This window comes from Talpa occidentalis, unplaced genomic scaffold, assembly GCF_014898055.3.
Source record: "Talpa occidentalis isolate TD23 unplaced genomic scaffold, MPIMG_talOcc4v2.1 talOcc4.9, whole genome shotgun sequence".
In the NCBI taxonomy this organism is placed as follows: domain Eukaryota; kingdom Metazoa; phylum Chordata; class Mammalia; order Eulipotyphla; family Talpidae; genus Talpa; species Talpa occidentalis.
In genome coordinates, this window is record NW_023605305.1 from 42,117,737 (window position 1) to 42,130,896 (window position 13,160).

Consider the following 13,160-nt stretch of genomic DNA (forward strand, 5'->3'; position numbering starts at 1 on the left):
TATTGTTATTTATCCATACAAAAGCTGGGGTGCAGGCCAGAGGTGGGGATGGTGAGATGATTCACCAGAGACAGAGTGGGAAGCAGAACAGGCTGATCTACTGAAATACACTGCTGAGGGGAACAGTGGGTGAGTCTGCTGCACCATGTGGGTTAACTCCCTGGCCGGGGATCGAACTTGTGCTGTAGTGGCTGCACATAGCTTCATAGTGCTGAGACTTAACCCCTTGTGCCACCAGGGATGCCCTGCATTTTATTTTGTTATAAGGACTAAGTCAATATTGCCTTGAGTCACTGAAATCTTATTAATTATAATAATGATCATAATAACTCTGGGTATTGAGATATGATGTCTGCCAACACATGTAACCTATTTTGTAGTACCTGTGACCTTTTGAAAATAAAGAATCTAAACCTGTAGGTGAGGATGTTTTGCTATTTATATTTGCAGCACAATCATATTTGGAATTTAGTAAATGTGAGTTTTGAAGCCATGTTTATTATCTGACAAATACTTTTACTTTACTCCTTGTGAGATTTTTGGACTAACATTAAGACTTCAGTGGAAACATGAAACCACTGGCTCAGTGTTGGACTTGGGGTTTGGCTTTGTCTGCAGGTCATAATATCTCTGCTGTGTAATTACAGCCAGTGGCTTGGCTCCTTCACATGCTGTCCTACTTCTGCAAATGTTCTTACTGTGACAGGAGTCCCTGATAAATCCTAAGGCCTAGTTTTTAGTAATGAGGCCCATAAGAGAATACCTCTACTATTTCCTGAAAGAAACAGTAGTTGCGTTTTTTTAACTGTCCCCAAACTTGTACAATGGCTTGACCTGGATAGACAAATGAATTATAGACCAGTTATTCCAGTATTATAGACCAGTTATTCCAATATTCATCTTAGGTATGTACATGTATATTACAGAATGTCAAGGTAAGTTTTTTTTTAATATTTTATTTTATATAATTCTTACATCATTTTTCATTTTTGCACAATGTATGCATTTTCATTTTGGTCATATTCCCCACACAATTGCACCTCCCTTATTTTGACCCTACTCCCTCCTTCCCCCCGCCCCATAGTGTGTCTCTGGTTTATAGTTGCTTGTTGCTTTTGATTTTTTTCTTTATTATAGTTAGTCTTTTTCCTGGTCCCTTATTTAGGTTTTCTAAATTCCTGCTATGAGTGAGACCATCCGGTATTTTTCTTTTTCTTTCTGGCTTATTTTGCTGAGCACGATCCCTTCTAGCTCCATCCATGTTGCTGCAAATTGCATGGGTTTATCTTTTTTGATTGCTGAGTAATATTCCATTGTGTATATGTACCACATCTTCTTGATCCACTCATCTATTTTTTGTGCATTTGGGTTGTTTCCAAAGCTTAGCTATTGTAAATAGTGCTGCTATAAATATAGGGGTGCAGGTGCCCTTTTGAATTAATGTTTCTGTGTCACTTGGGTAAATACCTAGCAGAGGAATTGCTGGATCATATGGAAGCTCTATGTTTAGTAGTTCAAGAAATCTCCACACAGCTCTCCATAGTGGTTGGACCAGTTTGCACTCCTACCAGCAGTACAAGAGAGTTCCTTTTTCTCCACAACCTCGCCAACATTTGTTGTTGCTAGTTTTTTTTAATATGTGCCATTCTTACTGGTGTAAGGTCATTCTCACTGGTGCAAGGTAGTTTTAAGAACAGTGAAAGGAAGACATTTTTTCTCCCAGGCTACTAGAATGGGGAATCAGACAAGGTCAGGGCTGGCCTTATGTTGGTGAGACCCATTTATCGAGGTTAAATTCTCTGCCCCCTGTTCCCAGCATAATGATTCTCAAGTCTGTGGGCACAAGAATCATTGGGGGAGTTTGTTAAAATTTTAAATGCCCAAGTCCTACCAGGAGAAATTCCTATCTGTCAAGTCCTAGGTGAATGTAGACATCGATCTTACACCCCACGAAAAATAACTCAAATGGATCATAGTGAATATGTAAAATGCAAAATTGTAAGACTCACAGATGACTTAGGAGGAATCTATATCACCTTTTTAGATACAATGCTAAAGACATAGAGCAAAAAAAAAATGTTTAAGTTAGACTTTATTAAAATAAGAATGTCTGTAAAAGTCAACATCAAGGGAATGAGGAGACTTGCCACAGATTAGGAGAAAGTGTTTGAAAGGGATATAGCTGAGAATGGACTGTACTACAAGATATACAAAGAACTTTTTATAGTCAATAATATTAAAACCAAATCCAATTTAAAAAACGTACCAAACAGGGCCTCCCTGGTTATATAGAGTTTAAATCTATCATTGCGACTGCCTGAGTTCAAACCCCTGCCAGGGAGCTGACCCATATGGTGCAGCAGACCTCTCCTGTCTCTCCCACTGCTCCCCTCAGTAGTGTATTTCAGTAGACCCACCTGTTCTGCTTCCACTCTGTCTCTGGTGAATCTTCTCACCGCCCCCCACCACTACCTCTGGCCTGCACCCTAGTTCTACGCAAAATAAATAAAATCTTTTTAAAAATGTGCCAAACAGCTGAACAGACACCTCATCAAAGAAATTATACAGATAGCAAATAAGCATAGGAAAGGGTGCTCAACATCACATGTCATTAGGGAACTGAGATTAAAACAATAAGATACCAGTACACACTTAGCAGTACACATTAAACAATAACATCACCAAATGATGCTGAGGATGTGGAGAAATACAAACTCTTGTTTCTGGTAGGAACACAAAGTGGTATAAGCACTTTGGAAGTGTTTAGTAGTGTCTTAGAAAACTATACTCTTTCTATACAACCCAGCAATTGTGCTCCTTGGTATTTATCCAAAGGAGTTGAAAACTTAGGACCACACCAAAACCTGTATATGGATATGTACAGCAGGTTCATTTATAATTATCCAAAACTTGGAGGCAACCAAGATGTGCTTTAGTAAGTGAATTGATTAATAAACTATGGTACATTCAGATAAAAATATTTCTGTTAAAGTCATTGAAAATTGCTAAGTGAAAGAAACCAGTTTGAAAGGCTATATGATTCTTACTATAGGGCATTCTGGAAAAGACAAAGCTATGGGAACAGTGGTTGTCAGGGTTTGAGGGTAGGCAAAGAATGAACAGGCAGAGTCCAGAGGATGATTAAGGCAGTTTCTTAATCCTTTTGGGCTGTTATAATAAAATAGCATAGACTGGGTGACTTAAAAACAACAGGATTTATTTCTCACATTTCTAGAGGCTGTGAAGTCCAAAATCAAGCCTCTGGTAGAGTTGGTATCTGGTGAGAACCTGCTTTCAGGTTTATAAGCAGCTGTCTTTTGCCATGTCTTCACATGGTGGAAGGGAGCCAGGGATTTCTCTGGGATTTCTTTTATATGGGCACTAATACCATTCATGAGAGCTCAACCATAATGATCTAATCACCTCCCAAAGCTTCTACTTCTAAATATTATTAATTAGGTATTAGGATTTAACATATGAATTTGGGCAAAACAATTCCATACAATGAAACTGTTCTATATGACACTATAATGGAGGACATATGCCATTATACATTTGTCTACACCCATAGACCATATACCATTATATATTATTGACACCACAAGAGTGAACCCTCATATAGACTATGAACTTTGGGTGATGCTCACTGATTGGAACAAATGTACTACTCTGTGTGGGATGTACAGTGTGTGAGAGCTGGGGCCAGGCAGGGAGTGTATGAGAACTTTTTGTACTTTCTGCTCAAGTTGGCTGTGAACCTAAAACTTCTCGAGGAAATAAAGTTTATTTTTTAAATTAAAATAAGAATAATATTTCATGACATGAATCATAATCACTCTCTTTTGCCTACTTCTTTTCTATGTTGGCCTTCACAAGACAGCAGCAGAAATTTGGGGTAATTGCAACTGACACAGTATAGGCCCCATCCCAAACCTAAAATATTTATTATCTGATCCTTTATAGAAATGCTTGCCAACCCCTGATTCACAAGAGAGTTTGCTTAAAACTGACTTAATTCACATAGGAGACTGAGCTGCCTTCTGACATAAATTTGATACAATGGACTTTGATGTGAAGGATAATACTAAAATATTATAGAAAGTGCAAAAAGAATATTTGGCACCCAGGGAGAAAGACTTCTTAAGATCACAAAAGTGGGTCTCCCCGGTGGCGTAGCGGTTGAGCGCTGGGTTGCGAAGCTGCCCGCAGCCTCTGCAACGCGTGTTCGATGCCCTGCTGCTTCCCGGCCACCGGAGGAGGGTCCCACATGGCACGCAGACCTCTCCTGCCACTCGCTGCTCCCCTCAGCAGCATACCTCGGTCCTTCTGCCTGCTCTGCTCCCCGCTCTGGCTCTGGTGAATTCTCTCACCCTCCCGCGCTTCTGACTGTACCCAGTGCTTGAATAAATAAATAAATAAATCTTTAAAAAAAAAAAATCACAAAAGCACAGGGCCTCCCCTGGTGGCGCGCTCAGCGCTTGAGCGCTGGGCTGCGAAGCTGCCCGCAGCCTCTGCAGTGCTGGTTCGTTCCCGGGCCGCCGGCAAGGGTCCCACATGGCATGCAGACCTCTCCTGCCTCCCGCTGCTCCCCTCAGCAGTGTATTTGTCAGTCTGCCTGTTCTGTTCCCCGCTCTGGCTCTGGTGAATCCTCTCACCCTCCCGCACTTCTGACTGTGCCCAGTGCTTGTATAAATAAATAAATAAATAAAATCACAAAAGCACAGCTGTCAGTGTTAATATCCTTAATTTTCGTTTCTTGAGCAAGAGATGCACCAGTGATGGCCCTTGGGAATTTGACTGCATGGCAGATTCTTCTGAATTTCTTCTGACTGTCCCTTTTAGTGTTTTGGTTTTTTTTTTTTTAATTTTTTTTTTTTTCCTGTAGAGAGCAGTCCAGTTTATTTGTCGAGGATTCCTTTTGGAAAGGAATGCTGGAAAAAAATAACATAGACAAAATTATGAGCTAGGTGAAGAATGATGAAGATATTTATAATATCTAAGCTGGCAAGGGATTGATAACTTGATTTTACCACTTACGTATGAACAAAAGTTGGAAAGGAAGTGAGCAGTAAATAAATATTGTAAAAGGCACCGTTCTTTCTCTTATTTTATTCTGTTCTTCCACCACATAAATTTCATAGGGAATTCCAGTCTGCCTATGCCAGGAAATTTTTGCATTGTCATTCTTTGCCTGTCTTACATTTCCTATACTACCTTTTAAAAAAAGCTTTCTCTTTCAACTTTGTAAATCAGTGAAACTGTTAGGGGGAAAGGATGTCCTGAGCTAATTCCATGCAGGCTTTGTGGACTCCACCCCCACTCCAGACCAAAGCCATCGGGACATTGGGAAAGACAAATCCCATCACCACCAAAGGGAAGGTTGCTGGGATCTGAGGGTGGAGTTAAGCAGCCAGGTTTGGTATAAAAACCAAACACGTGGGCCTTGGGGTCTCTCTCTCGCCTCCTGGCTTCACGGCTGGTGGCTCGCGGCCAGCTCTCAGAGAGCCATTTGGGATTCCAGATCGGCGGATCGGGTAGGACGCATTTAAGACTTTATCTCCTACTTTTCTCCCTGAGTTGTACATTTTCTCATTTCCCCTTCCCTTGTAAATAAACCTTTTATTAACCTTTTGTGTGTGCCTGCAGCGGAGTATTAATAAGTCCCTTTTAGCGCGCAGGTGAGGACCCACAGTCAGGCAACCTGTTTTGTATTGGGGCTGCCCTGCAACAAAACTTTCATATGAAAGCAACCTGCTACAGAAATTCAAGACCTCTGGTTTGTAAATTTAAAATGCCATATCAGGTCTCCCCGGTGGCAGAGCGGTGTGAAGCTGTCCGCAGCCTCTGCAGTGCTGGTTCGATTCTCGGCCGGCCAGGGAGAATCCCACATGGCGTGACAGACCTCTCCTGCCTTGCCCACTGCTCCCCTCAGCAATGTCTTTGGTCTATCTGCCTGTTCTGCTCCCCACTCTGTCTCTGGTGAATTCTCTCACCAACCCCCCTCCCTGCGCCTCTGACTGTACCCCAGTTCTTGTATAAATAAATAAATCTTAAAAAAATATTTAAAATGCCATATCATAGTAAACTATTGAGCAAAAGGTTCTTGTACTATTTGGTTACTGATCCTCACAATATGAGTCAGAGTATATAACATTTGGTACTATGATATACAGAAAGAATATGCATGATTAAAAAAACAAAGTACAAAACACTGACTTTTGTAAGCACACCAGTGTCACACCCTCCTATAGGGTCTGTCACCACACAAAGGGGATCTTCCCAATCTGTCTGGACCTGTAGGGCACCCCTGATGAAACAACCTCTGAAATAAGGCAGTCATTGCCAGTTGGAAGTGACGTTCAAAAGAGGGTGAATTATGCATGCTCTTATATAGTAAATAATTCTGCCCAACTGCTTTTAACCAGAGATGCATGGTTAAATAATCACCCCCAGAATGTTCTTTGCCCTAACTAAACCCACAGATCTTTTAAACACTTGTTGATTCAAACAGCTTGAAACTTGAGACTTTCTCTGCTGCTATTGCTATCAGGTAAAGAGTAGCAGGACTGTAACTTTCTGGCAAAGAGGTTGTCAGCTGGGTTTAAATGTCAAGTCAACATTATCCTTGACTGAACATGACCTTTGGGAATGTGCAAGTGACCCTCATGACTACATTTCATGATCAGCAAGTGATGATGGTCCTGCCACATTTCCCCCAGGCATCTTCTTTTCGTGTACTGAGAGAGAAGAGCAAAGGTGAGTGGGTTTAGGAGCCTGGCTACTCAAGCTGTGAGGTCTGCTACATCTCTCTGCCCTGTTCCAGGGCCACACTGACATCCACTCCTGAGCAGGAAGTCTGCGCCTGCTTTTTTTTTTTTTTTTTTTTAAAGATTTATTTATGCATACAACAGCTGGATTACAGGCCAGAGGTGGTGATGGGGTGTGTGTGTGTGGGAGGATTCACCAGAGACAGAGTGGGGAACAGAATAGGCAGACTGATGAAATACACAGCTGAGGGGAGCAGTGGGCGAGTCAGGAGGTCTGTTGAGTCATGTGGGTCAGGTCACTGGCCGGGGACTGAACTAGTGCTGCAGTGGCTGCGCATAGTTTCACAGTGCTGCTACTTAAACCCTTGCACCACCGCTCCTGCTTTTTGATGCGAGTGAAAATGCCACTCGTTTTCCCTTGCAGCATGCGTCTATAGCATAAAGTCTCTGAGAACTAAACCTTGCCATCGAGTTTTATGATCATGCACCTTACAATAAATACTTGCTAAAAGAATGAACTTGTCAGCTTAATATGAAAAGAAAAGCAGCCCCCTCCCCCTGCTGGCCACCCCACCCCACCCGCCGCTGCCGGGGGCCCACAGCACCCAGCACTCGGATTGGCACGCAATGTGCATTTCCTGAAAGCCTCAAAACAGAAATTACAAAAGAAATGGACAAACGAATGATGTAGGAAACAACGAAAGAAATGGAGAAACTAAGGGAGCCTTGGAGGCGGGGAGTGCCCCGCCCTGCCGCCTGGGGGCAACGTGGAGGACACTCGGGCTGCACCAAACTGACCCGCCCAGTTCCTTTTAGAAGGTGCTTCTCGGCAGTCTCATCTACCCGCAGACACCCTGGAAGGAGGTAGAGCTGCCGGCCGTGTCGCGGGGCACCAGGGACGCGAGCGCGGAAGCCCCAGGTGGGTGAAGTCACCGCGGCCCAGGCAGGTGCCGCCGTCCGACTCGGCCTCCTCCTTCTGCCCCGCGGGAGCCGCACCATGCCTGGCAGCGCGGAGGCGCTGGACATGCCGGTGTGGAGCGGAGTCTACTGCTTGTCCCAGGACCTCAGCTGCAGGTCAGTACCCCTGGAGGCGCTCGGCTCCGCCTTCAGGGTGCCCTTATATCCTATGATCCCTCCAAGGGGACCCTGGACCCGCTCTCCCGGACCTCTCCGCGGCTCTTCACAGGCGCTTATCTCCACCCCACCTCCCCGGGCCCCGGATAAGTTCCGCTTCGCCGACTCCAGTCTCCGGGGCGGCGGGAGCCTGCTGGGTAACTGGTGGTAAAAGTTCCTCGGGGCCTCCCTAGCGGCGAAGGGGTTAAGTCTCAGCACTATGAAGCTATCGGCTGCCACTGCAGCACGAGTTCGGTTCCGGCCAGGGTGCAGCAGACCTCTCCTGTCTCCCCTGCTGCTCCCCTCAGCGGTGTATTTCAGTGAATCTGCCTGTTCTGCTCCCCACTCTGTCTCTGATAAATTCTCTCACCGCCTCCCCCCCACCTCTGGCCTACACCCCAGCTCTTATATGCATAAATAAATAAATATTTAAAAAAAAAGTTCCTCGGGGTATCAAGCTCCCCCCCGCGCGGTGGCAGCTCAGGGCGGCCCGGGAACATCTGGCCACGCGCAGCTCGCGCGGGGCGCACAGGTCAGTCGGCAGCCATCGCTGGGGGCGCGCAGTGCCCGGCTCACCCCGCTACCCGCCGCGCCTACGCTCGGACGCGGATGGGCGCGCACCGGGCGGACGATGGAAGGGTAAGGGAACGGGGCTAAGAGGGGGCTCCGCCCACAAGCGCTGCCATCCAGGGGAGGCGAGCCTGCCAGCCCGAGGTACTTGGGCTCTGAACGTGTTTCCCGGCTTCGTATCCTGCGAGTCGTGGAAAGTTTGGAAGGCGGAGGCATGGCCCGGCAGCCTTATCGTTTTTCCCACACCCGGGCGGCAGAGAGAGGATCAGGTGTTTTCAGGTTAACCGTCAGGTGAGGCCCCTGCGCTGCAGCTTTCAGGACATCTCAGGAGAAATCCTCATCAAGTGAATGGCTTTACCGTACTTTACCGTCCTAAGCTCGAACTTTCTTGACGCTTTGGAAAGGCTTGTAGTCACTGCTTGCTTGGTTAAGTGAGGCTGGGCTTTGCCTTCCGGAACAAACAGGCCTTTTCCTCAGGTGGGAGGGTTGTAGTGCGGTTAACCCCAATTCGTCTGCCTTTATGAAGAAAGGTACAGTTCAGCCAGATGGCGCTGCCAAGGGGCCCCACCTCCGCGGTCAGAGGTGCAATCAGCCAGCCCCTGCAGCGCATCTGAGGCCCGGTGGGGAGTACAAACAGACCTTGGCTCCCTTGCCCTGCTCACCAAACAAATATAGTGGTGGGCTGACTGCAGAACTTTCTTAAAATAGTATGAAGACTCTCCTGGCCTTTCCTTTCTGGCGTTCTCAATATTTTATATGGACTGAATTCCAGCAAGGAGCCAGAATTCAAGAGAAGAGTTTGCTTTATTCTTGGTGGCTGTCTAGAAAAATGAACTAATTTCAATCAAGTGTGACATATTTGAATTCACGATTTGAATCAGAAGACAACTTTGGTGCAACTTTTCTGGACAATTGGGTTCCTGTGAATGTCACACCAAAATGACTTGGCGTCACGTAATATAAACCATTTCTCTTAATACTTTTAAGGGGAAAGATGGGCAGAAATTATCCATTTGGTCCATCGGCCTTCACCCTAAGGTAGAAAGCAAATGGACTCTGGGCTTCTTTACTGTCTTCTGCTTGGAGAGATAAACTGGCTTGTACCCATGGTGGGTGTGGTATATAATCTTCCAGGGTTTTTTTGCCTTGACTCAGCTATTTTTCTTAGCAAATTTCCTTCAGAACTTAAATGTTGTTGTGTTGTGTTGTTTGTTTGTTTTTTTTCATTTTGTTTTGATTTAAATCATATCCAGTGAGTATCTTCAGAAACTCCCATTCTTACAGGTGGTGGTGTGTTCTGCTTGGCTTTATAGATGACATACACTTACTTGGGTTTGCACATAATTTGCTTTCCAAAAGATTCAGATTTGAAATAGCTATATTTGAATAGCTGAAATGGTTGGACAGTACCCATGGGGAATACACATTGTGTGTCCTCACAGACTGAGAATGGAAGAAGGGATCAGTACAAGAGAGGTGGGAGTGGTTGTCTAATGGATATCAGGCTATGAATTCTGATATTTTCTGTTGAAGGAACTAACTGTGGGTTCTCCCCAGAGGTGGGATGTGAGCTTCACACTTTCAGGAACTGCTCACCACCTCCCTGAAGTGCTAACCAAACATGAGTTTAGCGGAATCTGGTAACTTCTTCGCTTGAGTCAGGAGTCTCTTGAAGTGTTAGCTGCTCCATCCGCTTCATACTTTAAAACTAGTAAAACTCCCATTATTGTGAACTTTCTACCAGCACACCCTCCTCCTTAAGCAAACCTTCCATAAGTCATTTCTGGGACCTGGACTCAAACACAGGTACATTTTCCATACCTCCAGAGCCCATCATAGTAGCATCAATTTTATTTAATCCCCTACACTTCAAATTGTTGAATCCTAATGAAGTGTTTGGGGAGGCCAGATTCTTTTCTCCAAAGGAGAAGCATATCAAAAGTGTTGTTTTTAACAACAACAAAAAATTCATCCATATATTTTAATGATGTGTATCAGAAGAGTAGGGAAACAAATTTTGAATAGAATGGCAGAGAATACAGAACTGAAAGTCAAGGATGATTGTAATAACAATCTTGCCTCTCAGTGAAGTGAAACCCAGAATAAGATAATTTTTAAAACTTAAAAAACCAGGTGCCTTCAGCTTTCACAGTAAAAATAGTGGCCAAAGAAAACTCCTTTGACTATGAAAGATAAAAAGGTACTCTTCCCTGAGGCTGGGCCGTTCTCTTTAGGTGAGACCTGGGGTCCAAGTTCCACGGGTCACTTCTGAACCATGAATCACCCTCCAGCGAGTGCTGACATCACACATTATGGGCTTCATAGAGAAAAGTAATTACACTTCTAGATTTAATTTTCTTTATCAAACGGCTGTGTTCTTTTCAGTATCAATTTTTTTTAAAGCCGTGCTTTGCTTTAGAAGCTTGCTGTTTGCCTTGGCAATCATCTGGGGATTTTTCTTACCCCTCTCCTCAGCTAGCAGAGTTTTTTACTCTGTTCTGAACTTGGGTCTCTGCCTCCACTTTCTTTTCCCTGTGTGATAAAACTGATTTGTGTGTATGTTGCATGTGTTTCTTTCCTTTCAGTTGTGGGGACTACTCCTTTGAAGTTTGTTTCTTGTTATCAGCCCGAGTTAATACTCAGCTAACAGGGGAACAAAAAATCTGCCACCCCCAAATAAGTATTTGGCACAAGGTTGATTTCATGGAAATCAATCTGAATTGAAGACTGGGTAGAGGTTACTTTTGAAAGAGATAGTTGCATGTAAACTTTTGTAAAGGTGTATACCTGGAAAACCTAATCTCTATCATAGGAGAAGGCAGAACTTAAATCTACATCTTTGTTTACTGTGCCTTCCCCAGTAGCCTCCCTAAGTGACCTTCTCTTTCCCATCTCCCCAAAGTCCTTCTTCACTGAGTTATTTAAGATGGCCTCTGAAGTCACGTGGGTAAGCTAGTCATGCTGCATCTCTCTCATGTAGACAGGAGGTATACATTCTTTTTGCCTTTTTCCTTATCAGTCTGTTTGCTTATTTATAAGCCTGGGAGAATCCAGAGGGGCACAAGATGATCTCCTTTGCATCCTGCCAACATCTGGTGGTTTCAGCCAAAAACACTTGTCAGGCAATAATTGGTGACTAGTGAGGCTAGAGAATCTGGCAACTTGTCTTTGTCGTAATTCCAGAAGACTCAGTGTCAGTGTCAGTGGGGGATTTAAAAAAAAAAAAAAAAAATCACCTCATCTGTGTAGTAACCAGAGGAAATCCCTAGAGATAGAGTAACAAGGGATTTCCCAACTGACACTTAGGTGGGCTAGTCCAGAATTAAAATCTATTCATTCAGTGCTTTGAGGGAAAAAAAAATGATTAGTTGTAACTCTGTAGCACCTTTTAACCTTATATTTACTTACAGAGAGTCAGAGAGTCACCATCATTACCCTGTTGAATACTTTCTGCAAATGTTATAGGAAGCAAAATGTAAAGAAATGCCATAATGCCTATCATCTTCTTCAACTTTAACTGCATTTGGAGTCCTGTATTGTGAGAAATGGAGCTCTCCTTTGTCTCTGATCTAGAGAGCTGATTCTTCAGAATGTGTTTTCCAGTGTGTTTGTTGGGGTGGGGGCAGGAGGGAAAGGTTTAGCTTGTACAAAACAAGCAGAACTCAGTGTCATTTTTAGGGAAATTCATGAAAGTTGCAACTTGGTCATCTTTTATGGGTATCTCCAGGAGAAAGTGAAAATATGCCTGTGGTCTTTCTACTCAATGTGCTTTAAGATCAGGATGACTATGTCATTTATATTCTGAGGACTGTGATGAGAAGGTAACCAAGGTTTCCTTCTTTGACTTTTTTTTTCTTTACTTCCTTTAATTAGAAGCCAACTACCCCAGAGTCTCAGCTAATTGGGCTTTTTCCCTCCTTCTCATATGATTTTTGCATATCATGAGACAATCAGTTCATTGTAGGAAATGGTATATTTTTAAAACTGTAGGTATTTTGGGGATTGATATAAAATCTTCCAGTTGCCAGATTGTCCTATAACATTTAGCCTGGGGCCATTGTGGTGCCATAGAAACTCTAAATTTTAGTCTGTACTTCCGCCCACTTTCCACCCCCTGACACACCACAGAGAAACTAAAGGCAGGAAAATACTTGATTACTGGTATGTGTTATTAAGTTCTTCATTTTTGAAAAAGCTTATTTTAAGCTCATAATGGTAACTGAATAATTCATATGTTAATCACCAAAAATCAGGAAAATGTGGAAAACTCAAAGAAGAAATAAAAAGATGACCTTTAATGCTACTTCACAGAGATTACCAAGATTAATTTATGCTTTATGTGCTTCTGGATTCTTTAAAATGTCTACATACAGATAGTAATGTTGACATTTTGTTTCATTTTAATTTTTTTTAAAGATTTGTTTGTTTGTTTGTTTGTTTATTTATACAAGCACTGGGTACAGTCAGAAGCGCGAGAGGGTGAGAGAATTCACCAGAGCCAGAGCGGGGAGCAGAGCAGGCAGAAGGACCGAAGTACACTGCTGAGGGGAGCAGCGGGCGGCAGGAGAGGTCTGCGTGCCATGCGGGACCCTCCTCCAGTGGCCAGGGAGCAGCGGGGGATCTAAGCGGGGCTGCAGAGGCTGCGGGCAGCTTTGCAACCCAGCGCTCAACCGCTGCGCCACCAGGGAGGCCCAAAGATTTGTTTATTTA

General features: G+C 43.9%; 1 protein-coding gene across 2 annotated transcripts in view; it reads left to right on the forward strand.

Moving 5' to 3' along the window:
- Positions 1-7,734: 7,734 nt before the first annotated feature.
- The window catches only part of MCOLN2 (mucolipin TRP cation channel 2), a 51,606-nt gene continuing 46,180 nt past the window's right edge, over positions 7,735-13,160 (forward strand). Inside the window, exon 1 of one of the 2 annotated variants that reach the window (XM_037499957.2) lies at positions 7,735-7,841. In XM_037499957.2, the coding sequence (XP_037355854.1) occupies positions 7,765-7,841 (77 nt within the window). In that variant the 5' untranslated portion in view covers positions 7,735-7,764. Of the gene's footprint in view, positions 7,842-8,607; positions 8,742-13,160 lie in introns of those variants that run through there. The other variant, XM_037499956.2, reaches the window with a different exon arrangement.